General features: G+C 42.5%; 1 protein-coding gene across 7 annotated transcripts in view; it reads right to left on the bottom strand.

The window, feature by feature from the left end:
• SORBS1 (sorbin and SH3 domain containing 1) overlaps positions 1-20,327 on the bottom strand; it is a gene marked incomplete at its 5' end in the record, with an annotated part of 89,818 nt that overhangs the window by 52,597 nt on the left and 16,894 nt on the right. For all 7 annotated transcript variants that reach the window (XM_084265586.1, XM_084265589.1, XM_084265587.1 and 4 more), the window contains 7 exons: positions 1,797-1,944; positions 4,904-5,263; positions 9,022-9,137; positions 10,854-10,973; positions 14,362-14,457; positions 16,502-16,567; positions 17,811-17,866. In XM_084265586.1, coding sequence (XP_084121712.1) covers positions 1,797-1,944; positions 4,904-5,263; positions 9,022-9,137; positions 10,854-10,973; positions 14,362-14,457; positions 16,502-16,567; positions 17,811-17,820 — 916 coding nt within the window. The remainder of the gene's footprint in view (positions 1-1,796; positions 1,945-4,903; positions 5,264-9,021; positions 9,138-10,853; positions 10,974-14,361; positions 14,458-16,501; positions 16,568-17,810; positions 17,867-20,327) is intronic.

The raw sequence follows: 20,327 nt of genomic DNA, 5'->3' as shown, positions 1-20,327 counted from the left end.
TGACAAGCTTCAAAAAGCATTAGTGTGATGGCTGGGACATCTGTCTGTCAAGTTAACAATAAGGCCAGAAAAAACACAATATTGTAATGACTTGCATGGGAGTTTACTAATAAATACATAGTATGACACATGCAACATCAGTCAATACAGATTTATGACTAAGATGCCTTGTCAAACCAGAGCAATAGTACTCTTGCAAATTACAAGTTTGGCTAATAAAGACTGAAAAACACGTATTAGAATGAGATACAGACTGGATCAAGTTGTTTATCAAGCCATGTTCTATATCATAGCCAACAAAAATGTGATGAGAGAAGACTCTTTAATCTATCAGGATACAGTATCATGAGTGCTAATGGTCAGAGGGGCAAGACATTTTCAGACAGAACAAACTGTTAACTGTAAAGATAATCAGTAAACAGAAAAATTTGACATCAGTTGTCTCAGAGCCAGTGTGTATACCATATTATATAGATTTCTCTCTCACGCTCTTAAAAGCTACAGAGAGAAAATATCCTTATGTTGTACACACAGAAATGCTCCAGATTTAATGGAAAACCAACCAAAAGAGAATCCTGCCACAAGAAAGTAAAGAAAAACCTTTGAGAGAAAAATAAGGCTGCCTCAAATAATATTTTCTCATCTTGAAGCAGTTGAGGAAGCACATAAGCAAAGCTGCTTCAGATGCTGGCAAAAAGAAAGAGGTAACCAACTTGTTACACTTGCTATCAGCTGGGCTACTGTGAAGACACTATCTTCAGGATCAAAGACTGAACCAAATAGCCACTGAAATAAATACATGGGCAGCTGCTAAGAAGCACATCAGTGCACACCTGTGACTAGAATGACCACTGTCTGAGGAGTGCAGGCCTTGCTCGCATTTTTTGATTTTTTTTTTCTTTGCAAAAGGCAAGTCGTGGCATTGTAGATTGGAATCTGCCTGTCCTGGAGTCCTACGTTGACTGTTAACCAAGGCAGATTGAACTGCATCTGTGTGGCCCTTTATAAACTACAGTCTTTAGTGATGCACAATGAACTGAGAGGCTGAGTTAACGCCAGAACGAAAAAGGAGAAGTCTCCTTCTAATGCCAGAGGTAAAGAGATGCAACTATCCATTCAGAGTGAGCTGCTGGGAGGCAGAGGAAAGGTTAGATTATTAAACCTGGGAGTGCCCAAACAAGGTTGCTTTGTTTATATATAAACCCAGAGCTCAAGGACTACTGCAGTCTGAGTCTGAGTTGATCCTGTTATGGAGAGAGGAACAAATTGCCAATTTCAAACTTACAGTTAAACGGATTATTTACTACTGGGCAAATTCTGCTGAGAATTCAAAGGTTAAATCTCTCACACAGTAACTGAAACTATAGTTGCTTTCACACTGCTGTAGCTGAAAAGTCCCTTTTTCCAGTGAGGGAGAACCTACCTCAAGCTACCTTGCTTCAACTGACAGATGAGAGCATACAACCTTGTCACCGTGACAGGACACCTGATAGGGGATAAGCTGTTACCCTGCAATAACTTACTCACATGTCCATCACCCAGTTACAAGCCTCTCCCCTAACCTCAGAGTGGCTTCTGATCTACAGGGTCTAATTAGAAAAAACAGGCATTGTCCCACGCCTCTAATCTCTTACTGGCCTCCTGTATGCTCCAGTTGCTACGACCTTCTGGAAGCAGCTTTGTTAGCTCTTAGTAGTCCCGACTTAATTGTCCATGGCACACACATTCTCCAGCTCTTTGCAGCACAACAGGTTGTTTAGTTTGAGCCACAAACATCTATATGCAAGTCTCCTTACCTCGATTGTGCTGCAAGAGGACAATAGTGGGATTGACGATTGTGGTAGAGGGATAGGCAGAGGAGGACTTGTTGATTGAAGTGATGGAGGTTGGATAGTCAGTACCAGTGCCAGGCTGGGGCACTTCATTTAGCACAGGACCAGGGTCCTGAAAAGGAGAACAACACTTTATTATAAGCTTGCAGAAGGCTGCTAGACTGGGAAAATCTGGAAAAAAAAATAATTTAAGATGAATGAGAAGCATAATCACAGCAAATTTTAGTAAAAAAGGCATAAGCACAAGTGTTAACCTGCTTCTTGTACATACCCTGCTTGCTGTTAATGCAATTAGTTTGCTAAGGCAATACTATAATTATTTGGTGTTGTGTTTCACAACTCCAACCCCAAAAGGCCACACTGAATTGCTCTGGCAGACTCTCTGGAGCAAACACAGGGTGCCAGAAATGAGCAAATCTGGTTGGGTGGGGAAAGACACAGACGTCTTCCCCTGAAACATACACAAACAAATTTTTGGTTTAAAAGTATTCCTTTCACAGCAAGACATCAGACATGCAAGACACATGCAATTCTGGAGTGAAACATTATTCCTGCAGCTGGTTTGGTAAGAAAGGCCCAAGAAATAAGGTTAGCACCATCACTCAGGAGACAGTGTGACACCTACCTGGTTAAAATAATGAAATAAATGCCCCCCCACCCCACCCCCCCCAAGTAGATAGAGGGTAAAAAGTAGAACTCTGACAAGGAAGGTACTCAAAATGGCTTTGTCACTGGAGCATGGATAGCAAGCTGCTCTTGCTCCAGCAAGCTGCTCTTGCTCCAGCTCCACTATTTGCTTATTTCAACCCCATTGCTGGTATCACCACAGCTCTGTTTTTTCTGTAGAAGTGCAGACTGTGTCAGCATGGAGACTTTAAAAGATCTCAGTCCAGGGGTACTGGGTTTTTGTTGGCAGTAGTGGGAAAAGATAAAGAAGGGACAATGACTCAGATTGTGTGTACCTGTTTAGGCTGAGATTTTTCAAAGCTTCTTAAGGAATTTGGACACACAACTACTGTTAATGAGGAATGAGCATCCAAACACAGTATGGAACAGCATACCAGATTTCTGCACTCCTGCTACTCCAACGTGAGATTGAAAGGCTGCAGGCCAGTGACCTGTAAAATGGAGCTGAGCATTCAGGTGGATTTTCATCACTATTAAAAAAACCCTGAATATGCACAGAAAACTACTCCAGAAGAATACCTATTCCTGGCTTTTCCAGACAAGTGCAACTTGGTTCCCTTCATACCCACCAGTGTCAGGGGAAAGGTGTTCCTGTGTGACCTAATCTAGGTGATCCTGTTCTGGCAGGGGGGTTGGATTACATGGTCTTTTGAGATCCTTACCAACCCCTAACATTCTGTGATTCTGCGACTTACAGGATCAGGCAGGAGGCTGAACAGGGGCTGGAGTGAAGCCTGGCAACAGAGCTCAGAGATAAATCAGAGTGAGAATTGACCATAATCAGAAGAAGCAACTACAGTCTCTCCAACCTAGAGGGGAGATAGTGAAAACAATCCTGCTCTGCTGGGTGGAGGTGACCTTTCTCCAAGCAGCTTCTGATCAGGCCACAGACATTTCATAAGGGCAGAAAAGAATCAACAGTCTTCAGCATTAATGTCCCTAACAGAGACCCAGCCCCATTTTGCTGGCTGTGATAATATTCCAAACAGTCCAACTTGGAAAAAGGAGTGGGAATCAGGAAAAGTGTGAGAGAGTTGGTTTTGAGCTACACTTTGATAACTAAAATACAAAGAACCTCTCAAAAAAGAGCGATGTCAGATCAGGGTAGGCTCAGCAGCCCCAGCTATGTCACCAACGTGGGTGAACAAAGACCATTTACATCACTGCGGATGTAACTGTGTGACCACGTGCCTCAAGTGAGCATGACCCAAAATGTTTCAAAAACTCATCTCATGAAAATCAGGTACAACACAATTTTCACTACTTTTCCACAATTTACCTCCTGGTTTGTTTTTTTTATTATTTTTTTTTTTCAGCTTGCAGTGAGGCGCCATTTAAAAAAAAACAAAACAAAACAACAAACCAACAAAGAAAAAAACCCAACCCACAAAAAAGACCAAACTTGCACCAAAGCTTCATTGCTCTCTGCAGTAAAAAAAGCCCACAATTTCAACAGAAGCAGTAAAGGCCAATGCTGAGTTTGCTAGATCCCTAGAGAATCAGAGGGCAGAGGAAGCATCATTATTAGAAGAGAGGTTTTTTGCTGAACTTCTTACTTGTCCTTACAAGCAACCATAAAAAAAAAGAAGAAGAAAAAAAAAAAAGGTGGTTGCAAGACTTCCAGTACAAGGAGGGTAGGGTACTCTTTTTTCCTCCTTATCCCTGAGGACATTTTAACACAGGTGATGAGTTTAAAGAGAAAGTAAACCTAATCTAAGAAGAACACAGCGAATTCCAAGTTAAGAGTGTTGTGGATTGAGCTCTTAAAACTTTTCAAAGACAAGCAGTTCCAAATTGAAGAGCCACTCTCTCCCTAATGTATCCCACAGCACCTACATGCTTGGAAGACTCTTAGCTCAGTAACTGATGTTAATGCTTGTAGGTCATTGGATACTGGCAGAGATCTTACACTGATTTCAGCAGGGATTAGTGTAGAGAACATAAGGTCTTGTGGTTCCAAGTGGAACTGAAAGCCAGCCCTAACCTTTAACTGGTCTGCTGCTGCTGCTTTAAATGTTATTTAAACACAAATAAAGGCACTATTAAAAGAGCCTGAAGAGATCAGTTAGTTGCAGCTATTCTATTTATACAGAATTAATTATTTTTAGCAAATTCTGTGAAGACTCTTAAGGGGTGCATCACCTAGCAGAATGGGCACAAAGGGAATCAGTCAAATGTGAGAAGTCAAGAGAAAGTTGAAAGCTGCACAAGGCAGGCAGCACGCATGCACTAGCACAGGATGTAAACAAGGTTTCAGTTGTCATGCTGCTGGCAGGGAGTGAGTCATCACTCCTCTCTCAAGTTTAGTATTGCAAGGAGAAAGTAATTTTAATCCGGGAATACAAATTTAGGAAAAGGGCGAGGAGGGTACTTGGCAAGCTTACTGTATGTGAGATGACTCCAGTGATTTCAGGCTTCAAGCCCCTGTGCAAAGCCCCCGTGACCGGAGGGACAAGTGAAGGTGGTGTTGAGAAGAATGGCAGTTTCGGGTAAACAGAGGGTGCGGAGGGTGCTTGGTTATGGTGGGAACCCCTCTGGAGATGTGGGGGAATAAAATCATCTAGAGTCGGAAAAGTCAAGGGTGAGCCAGGAGAAACAGTCTCAGGGAAAACGGAGCCTTGCCCGAAAGGAACCAGAGGCGGTGGTGGAGTGCTGGAGCTGCCTTCTTGCTGTCTGTCTGGATTAACCTGGAGGAGGGGGACTACTATAACCCCAGGCTGAGCTGTGGTGGTGGCAGTGGCATCCTGTAGGAAATAAGGTGTTGTTATGCAACAGGGGAGATTGGTACTTTAGTCTAATGCAGCCATATAGTGTCATGCAAGGATGCACTCAAAATGATATGAAACCCCAACAGATTTTCTTTCCTTAGGGAGACATACATCTTCAGTCCTGCAGCCCTGATCTCTACAAACATGCACAGTTCGTCACAAAGATCTTCCTTCCCCATACCACCCTTCTCCAGTTCTGTGTGGTGAGGCTAAACAAAACCACAGAACCGCTCCACATTCACCATCGCTTGAGAAGCACCAACCATCAACTTACAGACTTCGCTTCTTTTCCAACTCCCTAAAATAGAAACACCCTGGTCAGCTCAGCCCAACCCCCTACAAACACCACACACACACAAACACGCAACACGGGGGCGGGTGGGGGCCACGCATGGGGTGTTAAGTATTACCAAGTAGAAGACCAGAAGACTCAGGGTGACACAATAAATGCTCAGAAATTAGGTAGGAGGGGAATAAAGCATTAAGGGAACATCGTAATGAATTAAAAATCCGTTCACAGGGCTGAAAGAAAACAAGGTTACGGAGAAAACATGTACCATGCTGCGTCCCATTGCCTTGTACGGTGGCTGTCGCTGCTGAGTAAGGTATGGCTCTTTTCTCATCCTGTCCTCTGTGGCAGCTGTGCTCTGGGGCTCTAGCACTCTGTCCCTCACAGCTTGCGGAGGTGATGACTGAGTCCAGGAGGGTTGACCTGCACCATAACTAACTGCGTCTTTACTGAGGACAATGTAAAAGTACGGCCTGGGAGGAATAGGAGGAGGAGGAGCAGCAGGAAGAGAGTTTCCAGTATCTGTTACAGAGGAAACAATGTTGGTGGCTGGTGTCTGAGTGAGCTCAGCGCCCAAACTGGTGCTGGCTGCTGGGTCATGTGCGGTGCCAGTGGGATTTTCAGATGTGGCTGAGCAAGTGTTGTTAGATAAACAAGCTACATATAGTTTGGTGACCTTTTTATCCACCTTCCTATCATGACTGGAATTCATTCCAGCTTTACTACTGGGATCTGCCCTGTCAGGGTTGTGTTGTATGGAAGATGCATCCGACGAGGAGCGACTTTCCAAGAGTGGCTGCCCAGCATGCACCTCATCTTTGGGGCCGGAAGAGGGAGAAAGCCCTGCTGGCAAGCCTTGCTTCCCACTAGGAATGGTCCCATAGGGGGTAGGTGATGAGAAATAAGACCGTGCACTGGCATTTGGTGATGCACGCTGCGCAGAAGGCTTGGGTGCATTCAGGTACACGCAGTCCATGATGGGCACCGGCAGCAGGTTGGTTGCTTTAGTGTCAGTGCGAGGACGCCATGCAAAGCTTTCCTCCTTGGGAAGAGGAGGACGGGGAGGAGCAACGGCCTGCCCAGGGAGAGGCAAGAAGGAAGAGAGGGAGAGGGGAAGCAGCACCAAACAAAAGGAAGAAGGAAGGAAAAAAAATAAATACATTTGAAGAATGAATACGGTCATTAGACTTGGGTTAAGCAGGTTTTAATACAGCAAGAACAAAAGAGCAAATAAAGTATCTGGAAGGCCAGTGCAGAACTCGCTCGCTTACATCAGCTCACACATTCTCTCTTTCTCAGCACTGCTCACAGGAGCACACAAACTTTACCCAGCCTCAAGTCCCTGTCTACGTTTTCTCTCTCTGTGGGCTAAATAAATCTCAGTGCTGTATTGTTTCATGAGACCTGCACACCAACATCCACCATGCCTCTGGGGAAGCCTGAATCAAGATTTAACATCCCAGCTAACTAAACCCATGCTCATGCCTGTGAAACTAAATACTTCCCAGCACTGGAGATATTTGAATTGCAAAGCAAAATTCAGAGCTCTTGGCCATCTCTGCTGCATGGTAAGTGCACTCCCAAAAAATGAACGTTGCAAAGTTTCACAAGTGCTAATGAAAGCCAACATCATGTGAATACTGTAGCCTGCAACAGCTGGCTAAGCAAAAAGTCAGCATTTCTTTCTTCTAAAGCCTAGCTCTTGAATTCTCTTCAGGATTTTTTAGTCCTGAGAATTCTTTCAGGAAGACCAGTTTCTTGAGGAACCGAGTTCGTAAGAATTTGCCTCCAGAATCAAGATCACCAACAGAGAAATCCTGCTTCTAGTAAACAATAATAACAAAACTTTATTGGTTTCGGTACTTTGCAACATACAGGTTGTTAACTCTGTAACTGTCTGCCAACTGCAAATCCAACTTTAATTATATGGATTTTTTTTCTGCAAGCCAAACTGTTTCAAAGTAAAATAACTGAGCAATAGAGAGGTTTTGTTTTATTTAGTGCTTTGTTGCCAGTAGCTGAACATGATAAACTACTGAAAGGAAGGGAACGAAAACACCCACCTAATGAACAGTAGCTCCCTGCATTCTTGCAAATTTAACCCTCTCGAGACTAAGGAAGTAGGTTTTACACACACTATATTGTCTTTACTTTATGGGCAAAGGCTGGCTAAACCACTGCTAAAATGGCTAAACACAGAGAACAAAGAGGCTGTAACAGATTGCAACATTCATACCTGAAAAAAATACCTTCTGTAAAAATCATCCACATATGAAAGGTTGTCGCAAGCACCTGTTCTTGATACACTGAAACAGACCTAGAATAGCTTCAAAATCTGCTGTCCTCACGCTACCCTTCTTCCCCTTCCCCCCCATCCCCATTCTCTGATGTGAAGTGGTTTGGTAAGTGCTCCCTCTGAACAGCTTCTGCTTTTGGAACAGGTTGATTCCTTTTGATCCTTTAAGGACAGTAGTTTCAGCCGGGAGACTTCAGAGTGACAATATTTTCCTAGGTTAGGTGAAGCCTCACTTTACCACTATGCAGCATTATCAGGAAATACTAATTCACCATCTGCAATTGCTATTTCCATTTTCTTCCATTTCAGCTTAGTTTGGACAGCAGTCCTTAAGACCTCTGTAAGAAATATGATGTGCATCACTGCTCTCTCTGCTCATATGAAGATCAATAAAGGACTACAGGTCAGCTTGTATCAGGCAGTGAATTGGGTTTCTCCTTTAGAGTGCCACTCCTTCCCACACCTTCACCTGAGTTGTGTCTTCTTCCATTTTCACTTACAATTTTAGGAATTATGTGTGTTCTGTGACACTGCTATAGGTCCCTGAGGATGGAAGCAGTCACCCTGATAGGGGACAAGACTCTGTATCACATAGGAAAGCAGTTTATAATGAAGGGCTTCCTTATCAGCTTTCAAACTGCTTCTGTGCAGCCCAATCACCCAAAAGAAAAAGGATGAAGTTACACTTCTCTTAACAAATTGATTTCAACAATTTACCTTCAGGTACGAACAACCTTCCCTTGTTGGCTTGTATCAATTACAGTGTTAAAACAAAGGTATTTCCCCAATATCTTGTTTTTAATGTAGGGTGTAACACTGCTTTCAGCCTACAGCAACCTCTAGGAAATAGACCAACATAAGACCAGACAAAACAGTAGCAGATGACTACTTCACCTTTTTTCTTGCAATAAAATAGAGCTGTCATCCTCCTTCATCCACCAAGGAAACTCTGTGGCATGCCTGAACACATGAGCTCCACAGCATTCTGCTGACATCTATGTTGCTCCCATTTTAAAGATAGGAAAAACTGAGGCACAGCAACTTACCCAAGTCTGCAGCAAAGTTTGGAGTTCAACCCAGGGCTCCTGACCATGAATCCAATGCTTGAACCCAGAAGATCACCCTCAGGGTCACAGAATAAAGGCTTACCTGTGGCTTGCTGTCTGAGGAAAGGTTCGGACGCACACTCCTGTAACCCTTGGCAGCCAGAGAAGATGGTTGGGCATCCCCATTGGCATCAGTGTTAGATGACGACCTCCAATCATCTATGAGGGAAAGGAAAACTCAGATCACAGAGAATTCCCTCCAGCTACAGGACAAGTGAAAGGAGGAGGCTCTTCCTCTTTTTTTTTTTTTTTCCCCAGGCAGCAAGAAATACTCCCAAGAAAGCAACAGAAATAACAACACAATCAGCCAATGTCTGTACCTGTTTCTAGATTTTCTGGCTCCAGACCTACGTGTTTCACAGAAAGGAGGGATGGAAGAGGTGGGGGTGGAGGGTAAGCAGAGAGGAAAAGAAAGGAAAAAAAATGTTACATTTACAGAAAACGTACCAGTTGAAGTTAAGAGTCGAGCTACTTCATTTCACACATAAAATGCTTTCTGACAGGGCTGCCTAATTACCATAGAGACCAGCCCTAAACATGATGCCCTCCTTGTTTCTGACCTTTGTAAACACAAGGCAATTCATTCAGAGCAATGAAGAAACAATTGTTCACTGACATTCTTATTTGAGAGGCAAAAAGGCAGCCCAGCTAGCTACTTTCTAAAGTTGCAGCTTGACATCCAGACAGCACAAATTACTGGAAATGTAGGGACCCCGTATTCAGCCACGATACAGGCTGTGAAGACATATCTATTCTTATCAACATCACCATGTATGATTCACTGAGACAAAGGACTGCAAACAAATAGATCAGGTCTTGCAGACTAAGTGTGTGTGCATGAAGGGACTTATAAAATATGATGTCACTTTACAACCCAGTCCCTGCAGCTAGATGCGTTGGTCTGATGACCTATTTCCCCACCTCTTCATTGGGATCCTCCCCACTCCTCTACCCATTTTGCTGTTTAGGTTATATGCAAAAAGCTCCTCCAGCTCCAAAGTACATCTCATATAGCAATTGAGAGAGTAAGCAAAGGAAGTATTAATGAGCTGATTTCCATAGTAATGGGCTCATTGCCATTCAGGCTGCTGGAAATTTATGAAGCCATCAACAGAAAGAAGAGAGGCAATGGTGGGGGGTGGGAGTGAAGAAACAGAGAATGGCAAGCATGAAAAGAGGGTAGGTCACGGATGGAGCAGAATGGGAGGAGAAGACAGAGCAGAAAGCAGTACATTGGGGCTGGAATTAATGGAATTGCCCTTCCTCCAACAATACAGTCAGAAACGATGTCTGCTTTGCTTTCAAGAGTAAGTTTGACCCCCTCCCCCCTTAACTGCATCTTGCCTTTGGGAGTTCATCCTCTCTGCCAGACCCACGACACTGGCCAGGTTTGTTATGCTTTGCCTGTCTCCTACAATTAAGTAATTACACATCTGCTACTGAAAGATGGAAGAGTTCTGTGGCGACAGTGTCTGTCTGGGACACTATCCCTGCTCCCTTGACAACCCAAGTGAATGCTATGATGGTAGTAGCACCACTCAGCCTTTTTCTGTTCCACCTCATTCCTGCAATAAAAGGAGGTGACATGGCCTGGCAGGAAACAGAACTTTTAAAATTTTCAGAGTTTTTGGTACTCCTGACAGCAAAAGGGAGCTGTAAACAAACTTAAGCCAAAGAGTGAGTGGTCACGAAACCTGTACTGGGAGAGAACAGGAGTTGTTCTCCCTCCACTGGTCTGGTTCCTGCAAGAGGTTTCCAACTGTGCTACAGGATTTGGGGCTTTAAATCATAGCTAAGAAAAGTCACCTCAAGACCCTGGACCAACCTCACTTGAGGTTATTGTGAGTAACCTATTTCAGTTAGCCTTCCACTCACTTTCAGGTTGCTCAACATCCTGAGGACATGGTGAAGTGATATTCTGATTCTCTTCATAGGCTGGAGATGCCCGGAGGGTCACGGCTCCTTTTCCGCTGCAAACTTTAGTGGGATCCATTTCTATAGGAAATTCACATGCACAGAAGACACACATTGAAACAGATGACACAAAGTTATTATGAGCCATCAGAGCTCTATGGAGTAATTTTAGCATGGCTGCCTCCGGGTGAATCAATCTAGCAATGTTTATGCAGATGAAGATTAGCTCTGGATTTAAAGCATTGAGAAATCAAAGCAGTTTCATATTCATGTAACTGATGAATGTAGAAGTTCTGAGTCAGTGTAACAGAGCTAGGAAAGAAGGAAAAAAGGATGAATGCTTGAACCAAATTTCACAGGTCTATTTGCTTTACTTGGTCTGCTTTGTGTGGATATATTGTACTAGCATGGGCATTGTACCATTACACCTATGGCTCTTCTACAGGAATGTCCCAGTTATATAAAGCAAAACAGCATTTGTGTGCTGAAGTCTTAAAAATGCCTTTTGTTCAGGACTGAAAGGGAAAACGAAAAAGTCTTATGACCACTGGAAGACAAAATCTTGTAACTGTGCTGAATACGATCCACAGGCAGGGCACTGCAAGCCACTTCCCTGCCATCTCGCCCTGGATCATGGCAGGGTTTCAGCTTCTGACATAGGAACCCAAATCCCCAAAAAACAGCGCAAGATTTAACACATTCCAGTTCGGATCACCCTGCGAGCCAGACACCAGATCACACCAGCATTCTTGCTGAGGCCAAATCCGCCATGGCTTCTGTGCAGGCTTACCTTTGTGCATGGATTTGGGTTTTTTCCTTCTGTCATCCTATTAAGTAATAGCAAACCAGTATTTGAAACCTATCTTCCTCCTTTTACTTAAAATCATTCTGGAGAGTTGTTTCCTCTAAGGCACCTATAGAAACAATAAGCCTAAAGAGTCTCTCTCACATATGCAAGCTAGTTCCACAGGAAAACATCATCTCCTTTGCTCAGACACCATTACTGACCCTGCAGCTGCCCTCAGACTTCAGTTTGAGCTACCTAAAGATGCTAATCGTACCGTGACACTGCACAGGGATCCTCAAGAGGTCCTAAGCACACGGTGTGATAAACAAATGACAATATGATGATTTTTATTTTTATGGGGTAAAGATCATGCTATCTCTGCATGGGGGGGGATGCAGGTCCTCTTGAGGAACTGCTATTATCATAGACTCATAGAATGGCATGGGTTGGAAGGGACCCCAAGGATCATAGAGCTCCAATCCCCCTGCCACCGGCAGGGCCACCAACCTCCAGGCCTGGATCTACACAAGGTTGCTCAGGGCCCCATCCAACCTGGCCTTGAACACTTCCAGGAATGGGGCATCCACCACCTCTCTGGGCAGCCTGTTCCAGCACCTCACAACTCTCTCTGTAAAAAACTTCCCCCTAATATCTAATTTAAACCTTCCTTCCTTTAGCTTTAATCCATTCCCCCTTGTCCTGCCATTGTCTACCCTTTTAAAAAGTTGAATCCCCTCCTGTCTACATGCTCCTTTCAGGAACATATTTCATTATAATGAAAATTATTTTCATTATAATGAAAGTTCTGCCTTCAGACTAAACAGAGGGTGCAAAGGTTGCTGCTTATTGCCCAGACAACAGCCCATGTTTGTACAGATCAATATTCCCTGCTGATTTCAGTGAGATAATGCCCCATTAAATCCACACCAGTACAGTGCCTTGAAATCATGGCAAGGTCTCAGCTAAGGTTGCAAAACACCAAACCACGGCCTAGGTGGTTGCAGTAAAAGGAAACATCAACACTACCTGATGGATAACAGCAGTAAGGGGAGAGACTCAACAAATACGAGACACCCGGCTCACACTGAAAGCCTCCTGTGCTGCAATAACCGCAGCTCAATCTTTTACATGGGCTTCCAATGCTTTAGGGATTTCACTGAAAGCATAGCTTCAGATCCACACTTAGGACTGGAGAAAGGATGGACTAAGTAAGGAATCGGAGGATTCTTTCCTGCGGTTCAGCCTTTAGTGAATTTAGGCAGGATTGAGGCAGTCTCTGTGAGGGGAAGAACATCCACACAGACATATCAAATGCTGCTTAATCCTTACAGATACCACATTTGCACTTAAACCACACAACTGATTGCACCCTAAGGTCACCCACATGCCTGGTGAAACATAAGTTGACTGAATTTTTCATGATCCAGACAGGGCCAGGATTTCTTTTGCCCAGAAGTCCAATTCTGCTATTGTTCCCATCCACACAGCACAACATGCAGCCCGAGTACTCTAGAGATCCACTTTCAAACTAGAGGACAATGGTTTGAGCTGTGGGACTCCAGTTTCAAGGATGCTTTAACTATGGGGCACTGACACACTGTTGGGAGTAACCAGGCCTGATTCAGAGATCCAGAGATTGAAGGGTAGCTATTCTCTGTGCTGCTACACCTAAATTCCTTTCAAAGGCACTGGAGAGAAATGGAAACACTTAAGAATTTATCATACCAGAAATGTCTCCATCATATTGGAGGAGAATAAAATTTGGGGATCAAAGGAATTTTTCATACAACATATTAAACCTGTAGACCAAAACAATAAGCAGCAAACAAATGTTCTAAATTTAAATTAAAAAAAAAAAAAAAGTTTTGGAAACATTTGAAAATAAAATAGACTATTTCCATTTAGAAGACAACAGATACCTAATATGGTGAATTCCTTCACAATTTAGGTGAAGTGGTAAAAACCAAAAATCTGAATCTCTCAGTGTAGAAAACCAGCAGATGGTGATAAACATGACATTAGCACTGTATGAGTCCAACAGAGCACACATGTGACAAATTAGGAAAGACAATCAGTACCAGATAGACTAGTCTGACTGTCCAAGACCAGCAAAGTACAAAAAAAATCTTGTCATTTTAGTGGGAAAGCATGTGCTTGGGGAGGGGGTGAGACAGCCTAACATCCTCATTTATTCATTTAAAGATTGTGCAAAGTCCATGGATGTACAGAAAAGCAAACCCATCCCATCAATGTTGAACCGTGCTTGAACCTATCAAATACCATCTCTGACACCCATTTACTTTTATCAAGACTAAAAATATGCAGTAAACATTCTTTGGTTCATCAGGACTGTGGTTGAAAATGAGTCTATAATAACACTATATAACCAAGTATTAGTAGAAGAACTTACAATGGTCCCAGATTCAAGTAGACACAATTATAGCTGTAGTGGAGCAGCATAATTGAGAACAGTGTATTGTGCCATCAAAACCTAACTTTATTACCTACTGATAAAATGTACAGCTCTGGAAACAATGAGAAGAGGATGAAGCTGAAAACTAGCCGAAGCACATGGGTGAAACAGGGATGGGGAGAGAGAGAGAGAGAGAGAGAGGAGAGGGAGATAGAAGAAAAAGAATGATGGCCAACTAATACATGGCAGGGGAAGGAAGGGAAAGATACCTGTAGGCAGCACTAGGTGAGGAGAACTTTTCACTTTCTTCACAGGGATTATTTTAACGGCAGAAATAGAGCGTGTACATAAAGGGACGTCAACAGCTGCAAACACAAAAGTGTAAATGGCACATCCAAAAGGGAAGAACAGAGTTTGGGAAGCATGCCACAAAATTTTCTAATGTACTTGGAGACACAATAGCAGGAAATTTCAAATACAAAAGCAGTCCAGAGTGCAGTGATGCAACCGTTAAAAATATCCCTTCATTTGCACTAATTCAGGACGTGTCTGTTTTATGCAGCATAGAGATCTGCTTACTGAATTGACTAACTGCTGACTGCTACTATGCTGCAGGCAAAAAGAATCTGGAAGCATTAGTTTTCAGAAGCCATAAAAAAAAATCAGTCTAATCATTTAGCTAAGACACACTACATGCAAAAAAAAAAAAAAAAAAATCAACATTAATATGGCATACTTAAAATAAAACAAAAAACAAGGATTGAAAGGTTGAGAGAGGAACATTAAATTAGCCACAACACATGAATTCTGGATTTTATGGCACGTTTTACAAGTTCAGCAACAGAAGGAAGTGAAACACAAAGGAATCTTGAAAACAGTCCCGTTCAATAGAGCAGGATCAAAATATTGATTTCAGAAAAAGAAACAATCATTTAAACAGCAAATTGAAGAGATTTCTACTGGATGCCATCAGCTAGCACAATAAATATGCTAGTTGCAGTTACATATGGGAAACCCATACCTAGCACTGTGCAAAATTCTAGCAGTTGCTACAAAACTGTCCCAAACAGCTGGTAATTCCTCTCTCCTACTCTGTATTGCAGCTTATGTGGAACCCTTCTTCTTCTAAAAAAAGGGGAGGGGGAAGCAGTAAAAAAAGGCAAAAGCAAAACTCCTCAGAGGTGAAGCTCAATAGGATCTACCAAGATAAACATCTTGTAAATCACGGCTCCAACAGAATAACTTTTAGTTGTGCTCTTGATTTCTGCAGTGCCAGGGTTTTCTCCTTTAAAACCTATTAGCTTTCTGCACGTAGTAACAGGAAAATGCTCTATGCCTCATCACGTTCTATGCCCTCTCTCTCAGGCCTGCAAAATCAAGAGTAAGAGGAACCACATTTCTAATACTATACAGACAAACACCGAGCACTGGGCCAGCCTGAGAGAGGCATTGGTATCAGGGTGGTGTGTACACCCCCTCTGGTGGCAGACCTTTCTGGTCCCTGGCAAAACCAGAAAGCACAGATTTCACCAACCTAAAAAAGCAAAAGGATTGGGAAAAATTTTGATACAATTCTTTCAAATCTCATAAAATAATTAGTTTTTAATATGATGGGTTTTTTAAAACTTTTTTTTTGCAAAAGAGGAACTCAACCCAAACCCTGTGTCCATACTTCTTACTTAGCACTGGAGACTCTGTCAATACAATAGATCCCAAATCCAAACAACCTGTGGTTTAGAAAACAACTCTAATTCTGTTCTGCTCTATATCTGACTGAGTTAATCCTTCCACAATGCAGTCAAAAGTACTAACCACTGTAAAGGGCATCAATCAAAGGGAAAGGAAATGAAACCAGCAGAAAACCAACCCATATAACCACATACTTTCACCCTGCCAAAACACACATCATCACTATACAATATTGAATGCTTTAAAGCACACTGCAAACTTGCTGTTGTTAATGTAAAGACTGGTTTGTTCAGGTAAGTTTGGAGTTTAAGTTGCTGTTGTTAACAGATTGGTTTTTTTATTACTCAAATGGTTAGCTCCTGTCCTTTAGTCCTGGGCTCAAACCTTCAGAGACATCCACAAACCCATGCTGTCTAACTCGCAAGACAGCGATTCACAGGTGCTCACAAGTAGTGCACAGCTTTCCTCAAAACAGCACTAAAAATACATATACAAAGAGGCAAATCCAGACGGCCACCTTTAAGAGACAAAGAATGCTTGTTCAGCTACAAAGTGATGCTGTTGCTGCTGGCACCGTGCAGCACAAAGCTTTTTTTGTACCAGTTGCCAAGCAAACTACATTGGGAAACTTGCCGTACTCGATGTCCTGGGAAATCAACCATATCACACAGCTGACATGCAGGGGGAGCTGCAGAGATGTCTCTGAAGCTCTTAACCCACCTTTTTCTTGTCCATTGCTGCTCAGCCCATTGACAACAGTTTTTGCAACATCAATTCCTTCGTGTTCTGTAAGAGAAATGAAGCAGCAGATTACTTCTGGGCTAAAGCCTCCACAACTGAATATAAGCCCTGACTATGAGGGGAGGCTATGGATCAGCACTACTTGATTTTTGGACTGGGAAGTACTCCTTCTGTCTCAGGAGACGTTGCTTGTAGACACAAATCTCCCTTGGATGACACCCCTGTTTCTCCTTTCCCTTTGCCTACCTGGACTGCAGCCTCCTTTATGAGGCTGTCTCTGTCTGTGCATAGGGCATCCAGCTCAGTGGTGAGATTTTCAAGAGAGATTTTTCAAGTCTGCAACATCCTCAGCTGACACCAATAAAACTGGCTCTTGAGAATTTGGGGAAGCACAGAAGATAGAGCTAGAAAGGATCTCCAAAGGTCATCTAAAGCCGTATTCCTGACCTATGGCAGAAGCAAACCTACCTCTGTCACTGCTGGCAAATTGTTGTCTAATGAATGCTATCAAGCTTCCAGCATCACCCATAAAGCAACCTGTTCCAGTGCTTTACAACCTGAATGCTTATCAATGCTGAAGCCAAATTTTCATCTCATGATTTTGAGATCCTAGTTAGTCTCCTAGCTGTCCTCTGGACTCTCTCCAAAGGGTTCAGATTTTCCTCAAAATGTGGTGTCAAAAACTGGACACAATACCCCAGCTGAGACTTGACAAGGTCCTAAAATCAAATGGGAATATTATTCCAAAGGTCCGGCATTCAGCATTTCAGTACTGCATCTGCTTTGGTTCTCACTCTGATTTGGACTATTACACAGACAAGACCAGAAGTTTTTCCCTTCCAAACCAGCCCACACTCCCTGGTCCCTCATTTTTCTTCGAACAGCTGATTTTTCTTAGCCAGATGTCAAACTTTGCATTCACCCCTACAAAAACATCAAAATCTTTTAGATTTCCCCCCACCCAGGTAATCAATAATTTTTAGTTCTTGTATTCCAAAGTAAAAGAAGCTAAAGTGACCTACTCAAGATGACTCAAGGTGTTTCTAGTAATATTTTGAGCACTACAGCCCAAATTGAAAAAAACAAACAGGAAGCAAGGACACATTTTACTATGAAGTCATTCTGCCATTGTTTTTTGTCAGATTCCGGAAGCTTTCAAGGGTTTTGATCCCTTTGTCAGAAGAGTCAAAAAGAAGAAAGAACAATTGCATCAGAAGCAGACAGGAATAGTTCTATAGTAAGAAAAAAAAATGCTAATGAGGACAAGTGGACAACAACATGGACTTACCAGAGCTCATGGTGGCAGAGGGACTTGCCTTTTTCACTTCTGGGTTTTGTTTCTCTCTGTTTAAAGTGAGAGGCAGAATGGTTAATCTTGTGTTTCATGTCTGCCCAGAGAGCACTAAAGATGATGCTGGACATACATTATGAAAGTCAAAGGAATAGTCACAGTTTATTTCTTTTTTTTTTTAAAAAAAAAGTTTCAAAACCCAAATGTATTTATGTCAACCACCAGATAAATTTTATTGCTGATAATTAAAGAGATTAAAAAGAGATAAACTAGAAATTAAAGAGTATTTCCACCCAATAAAGATACTACTTTCAAACTTTCAGACTTGTCCTCAACATTAAATCATAAGATATTGATAAAAGCCTAAGAGTCTATATACAGGAAAGTGCAAATCTGGCTAGCTTCTAACATATACAATGTGCATCATCTTTAAGTAAAAATAAAATAAAAATCCTAGTGAGAATAAAAGATTTAAGCTAAAACTCTCAGATCATTGCCAGATTTCAAGGTGTTCTGTTGTTCAGATCGAAGTCAGTTTCTCCTTTAAAAGATGTTACAATACAAAAAAAATTATATTTGTTGAAATGCATATTGACTTCTGCACCAAACATTTCCAGTCCTGCAGTGCTGCTGATATTTTCAGGATCAAACTGCAGTAAGTGAAACTTTAAAATCAGAAGCTTTAATCCTTCTGGAACAATAGGCAGTGAAGTTACCAACTCAAGAGAAAAAATACCAGGTGGGAACCAGAGGAGAAAAAAGTTGATTTTCACAGTCATGGAAGACAACTGTTGGGCCTGTTTGTAGCCAGCATCGTTCCTGTGGAGACTAGATAGGTGCAGGAAACTAACCGGTTTCAGTATCACACCACAGATGAGCGGCATTTCTACAAACAAGTCCATGTTTGCAAAGATCTCTCAACTCTCTAGAGGCCTTAGGTTAAATTTGTGTTCCAGTCTCCACCCCCCATCCCCCCCCACTTAAAAATTAGTGTTAAAGAGAGCAAGGTGAAGTGTAACTGCAGCCAACTAATGGCTTCCATGACACAAATAGAAACAGGTATCTGAAGCTACAAAATCATGCATAAACAAAGACCCTAATCTGTGAAGCCCTGGCAAAAATTTCTCAGAGAAACAAGAAACTAAACAAGTAAATTTGAGGTACTTGTTTTCCTGTTACAGGAGCTGGAGGCAGCAGTGGGACATTGTAAGAGGTGGAGACAGCCTTCAGGGAATTTAGTTTTCTCTCTTGCCTCAAGCATCCCCATTTTTAACTAGCATTTGTTTCATACCAGCCAGAATATAATGAGTACGTTCAACAGACACTCAAAAGGAAAGAAAAGAAAATTCAACAAGCAAATATAGTAACAGATCAGTCTTTAAAACCAGCCAGTATCTGGGCTCTCCAACATGCCACCCTTGCAACAGCTGCCAATACTTAATTATTTAAATGTTTTCTTCATTAAAATATCCACATAAGATCTACATCGTGGGTTGGTGAAGGCTCAAGGAGGGTGCAGCCTAACTCCAAGCTGATCCCAGTAAGACACTGTGCAGTGAAGGGCGCAGTCTACAACCAGTCAACAGCAAAAGCTGAGCTCGAATTAAAGGTCTGCTTCCTGACTTTGCCTGACTGTACAGTATCTGCTTTTTGTTTCTACTATTTTATATTAGCAGCAAATACCCTGAAATAGTAACAGTTGACACAGCCTGAAGATTTAGACAGATGTACTTAATAATGGTATTTCTTATATCCATACAGTTCAGTTACAGAAAGATGCCTTAGTTAAAGCAAAGCAGAAACAGGCTAAAACGATAGGCTATCCAGGCTAAGCAGGTTTGTAGCATTATTATGCTCTTTTATGTATGAAAAGCTGTTACAAGTTAAACTCACTGGATAAATACAAGTCCCTGCATAGGCCAGGAAGAAAACTACAAGAAGGGGCAAATACTGCAGTAGATTTCAATTCAGCTTCATAATTAAAGCCATTCTGAGGAGGAAGTTTGCTGGTACCCATAAATTTGGACTCTCTCCATGGATTTCACAGAGTGGTAGGGGTTGGAAGGAACCTGTGGAGATCATCTAGTCCAACTCCCCTGCTAAAGCTGGATCACCTAGAGCAGGTCACACAGATCACATAGAATGGTTTGGGTTGGAAGGGACCTTAAAGACCATCTAGTTGCAACCCCCCTGCCACGGGCAACCTCCACATCCATCCACAGACATCTTCCACTAGACCAGGTTGCCCAAAGCCCCATCCAACCTGGTCTTGAACACTGTCAGGGAAGGGGCAGCCACAGCTTCTCTGGGCAGCCTGTGCCAGGGTCTCACCACCCTCACAGTGAAGAATTTGTCTAATCTAAATCTACCTTCTTTCAGCTTACGGTATGGCCATTACCCCTTGTCCTATCACTACATACCCTCTCCATCTCTTCTGCAGGCCCCTTTAAGTACTGAAAGGTGCTATAAGGTCTCCCTGGAGCTTTCTCTTCCCCTGGCTGAAGAAGTCCAACT

Source organism: Gallinula chloropus, assembly GCF_964237585.1.
Source record: "Gallinula chloropus genome assembly, chromosome: 5".
Classification (NCBI taxonomy): domain Eukaryota; kingdom Metazoa; phylum Chordata; class Aves; order Gruiformes; family Rallidae; genus Gallinula; species Gallinula chloropus.
Note: the sequence above shows the minus strand (reverse complement) of the source record. Positions and strands in the feature narration are given on the sequence as shown.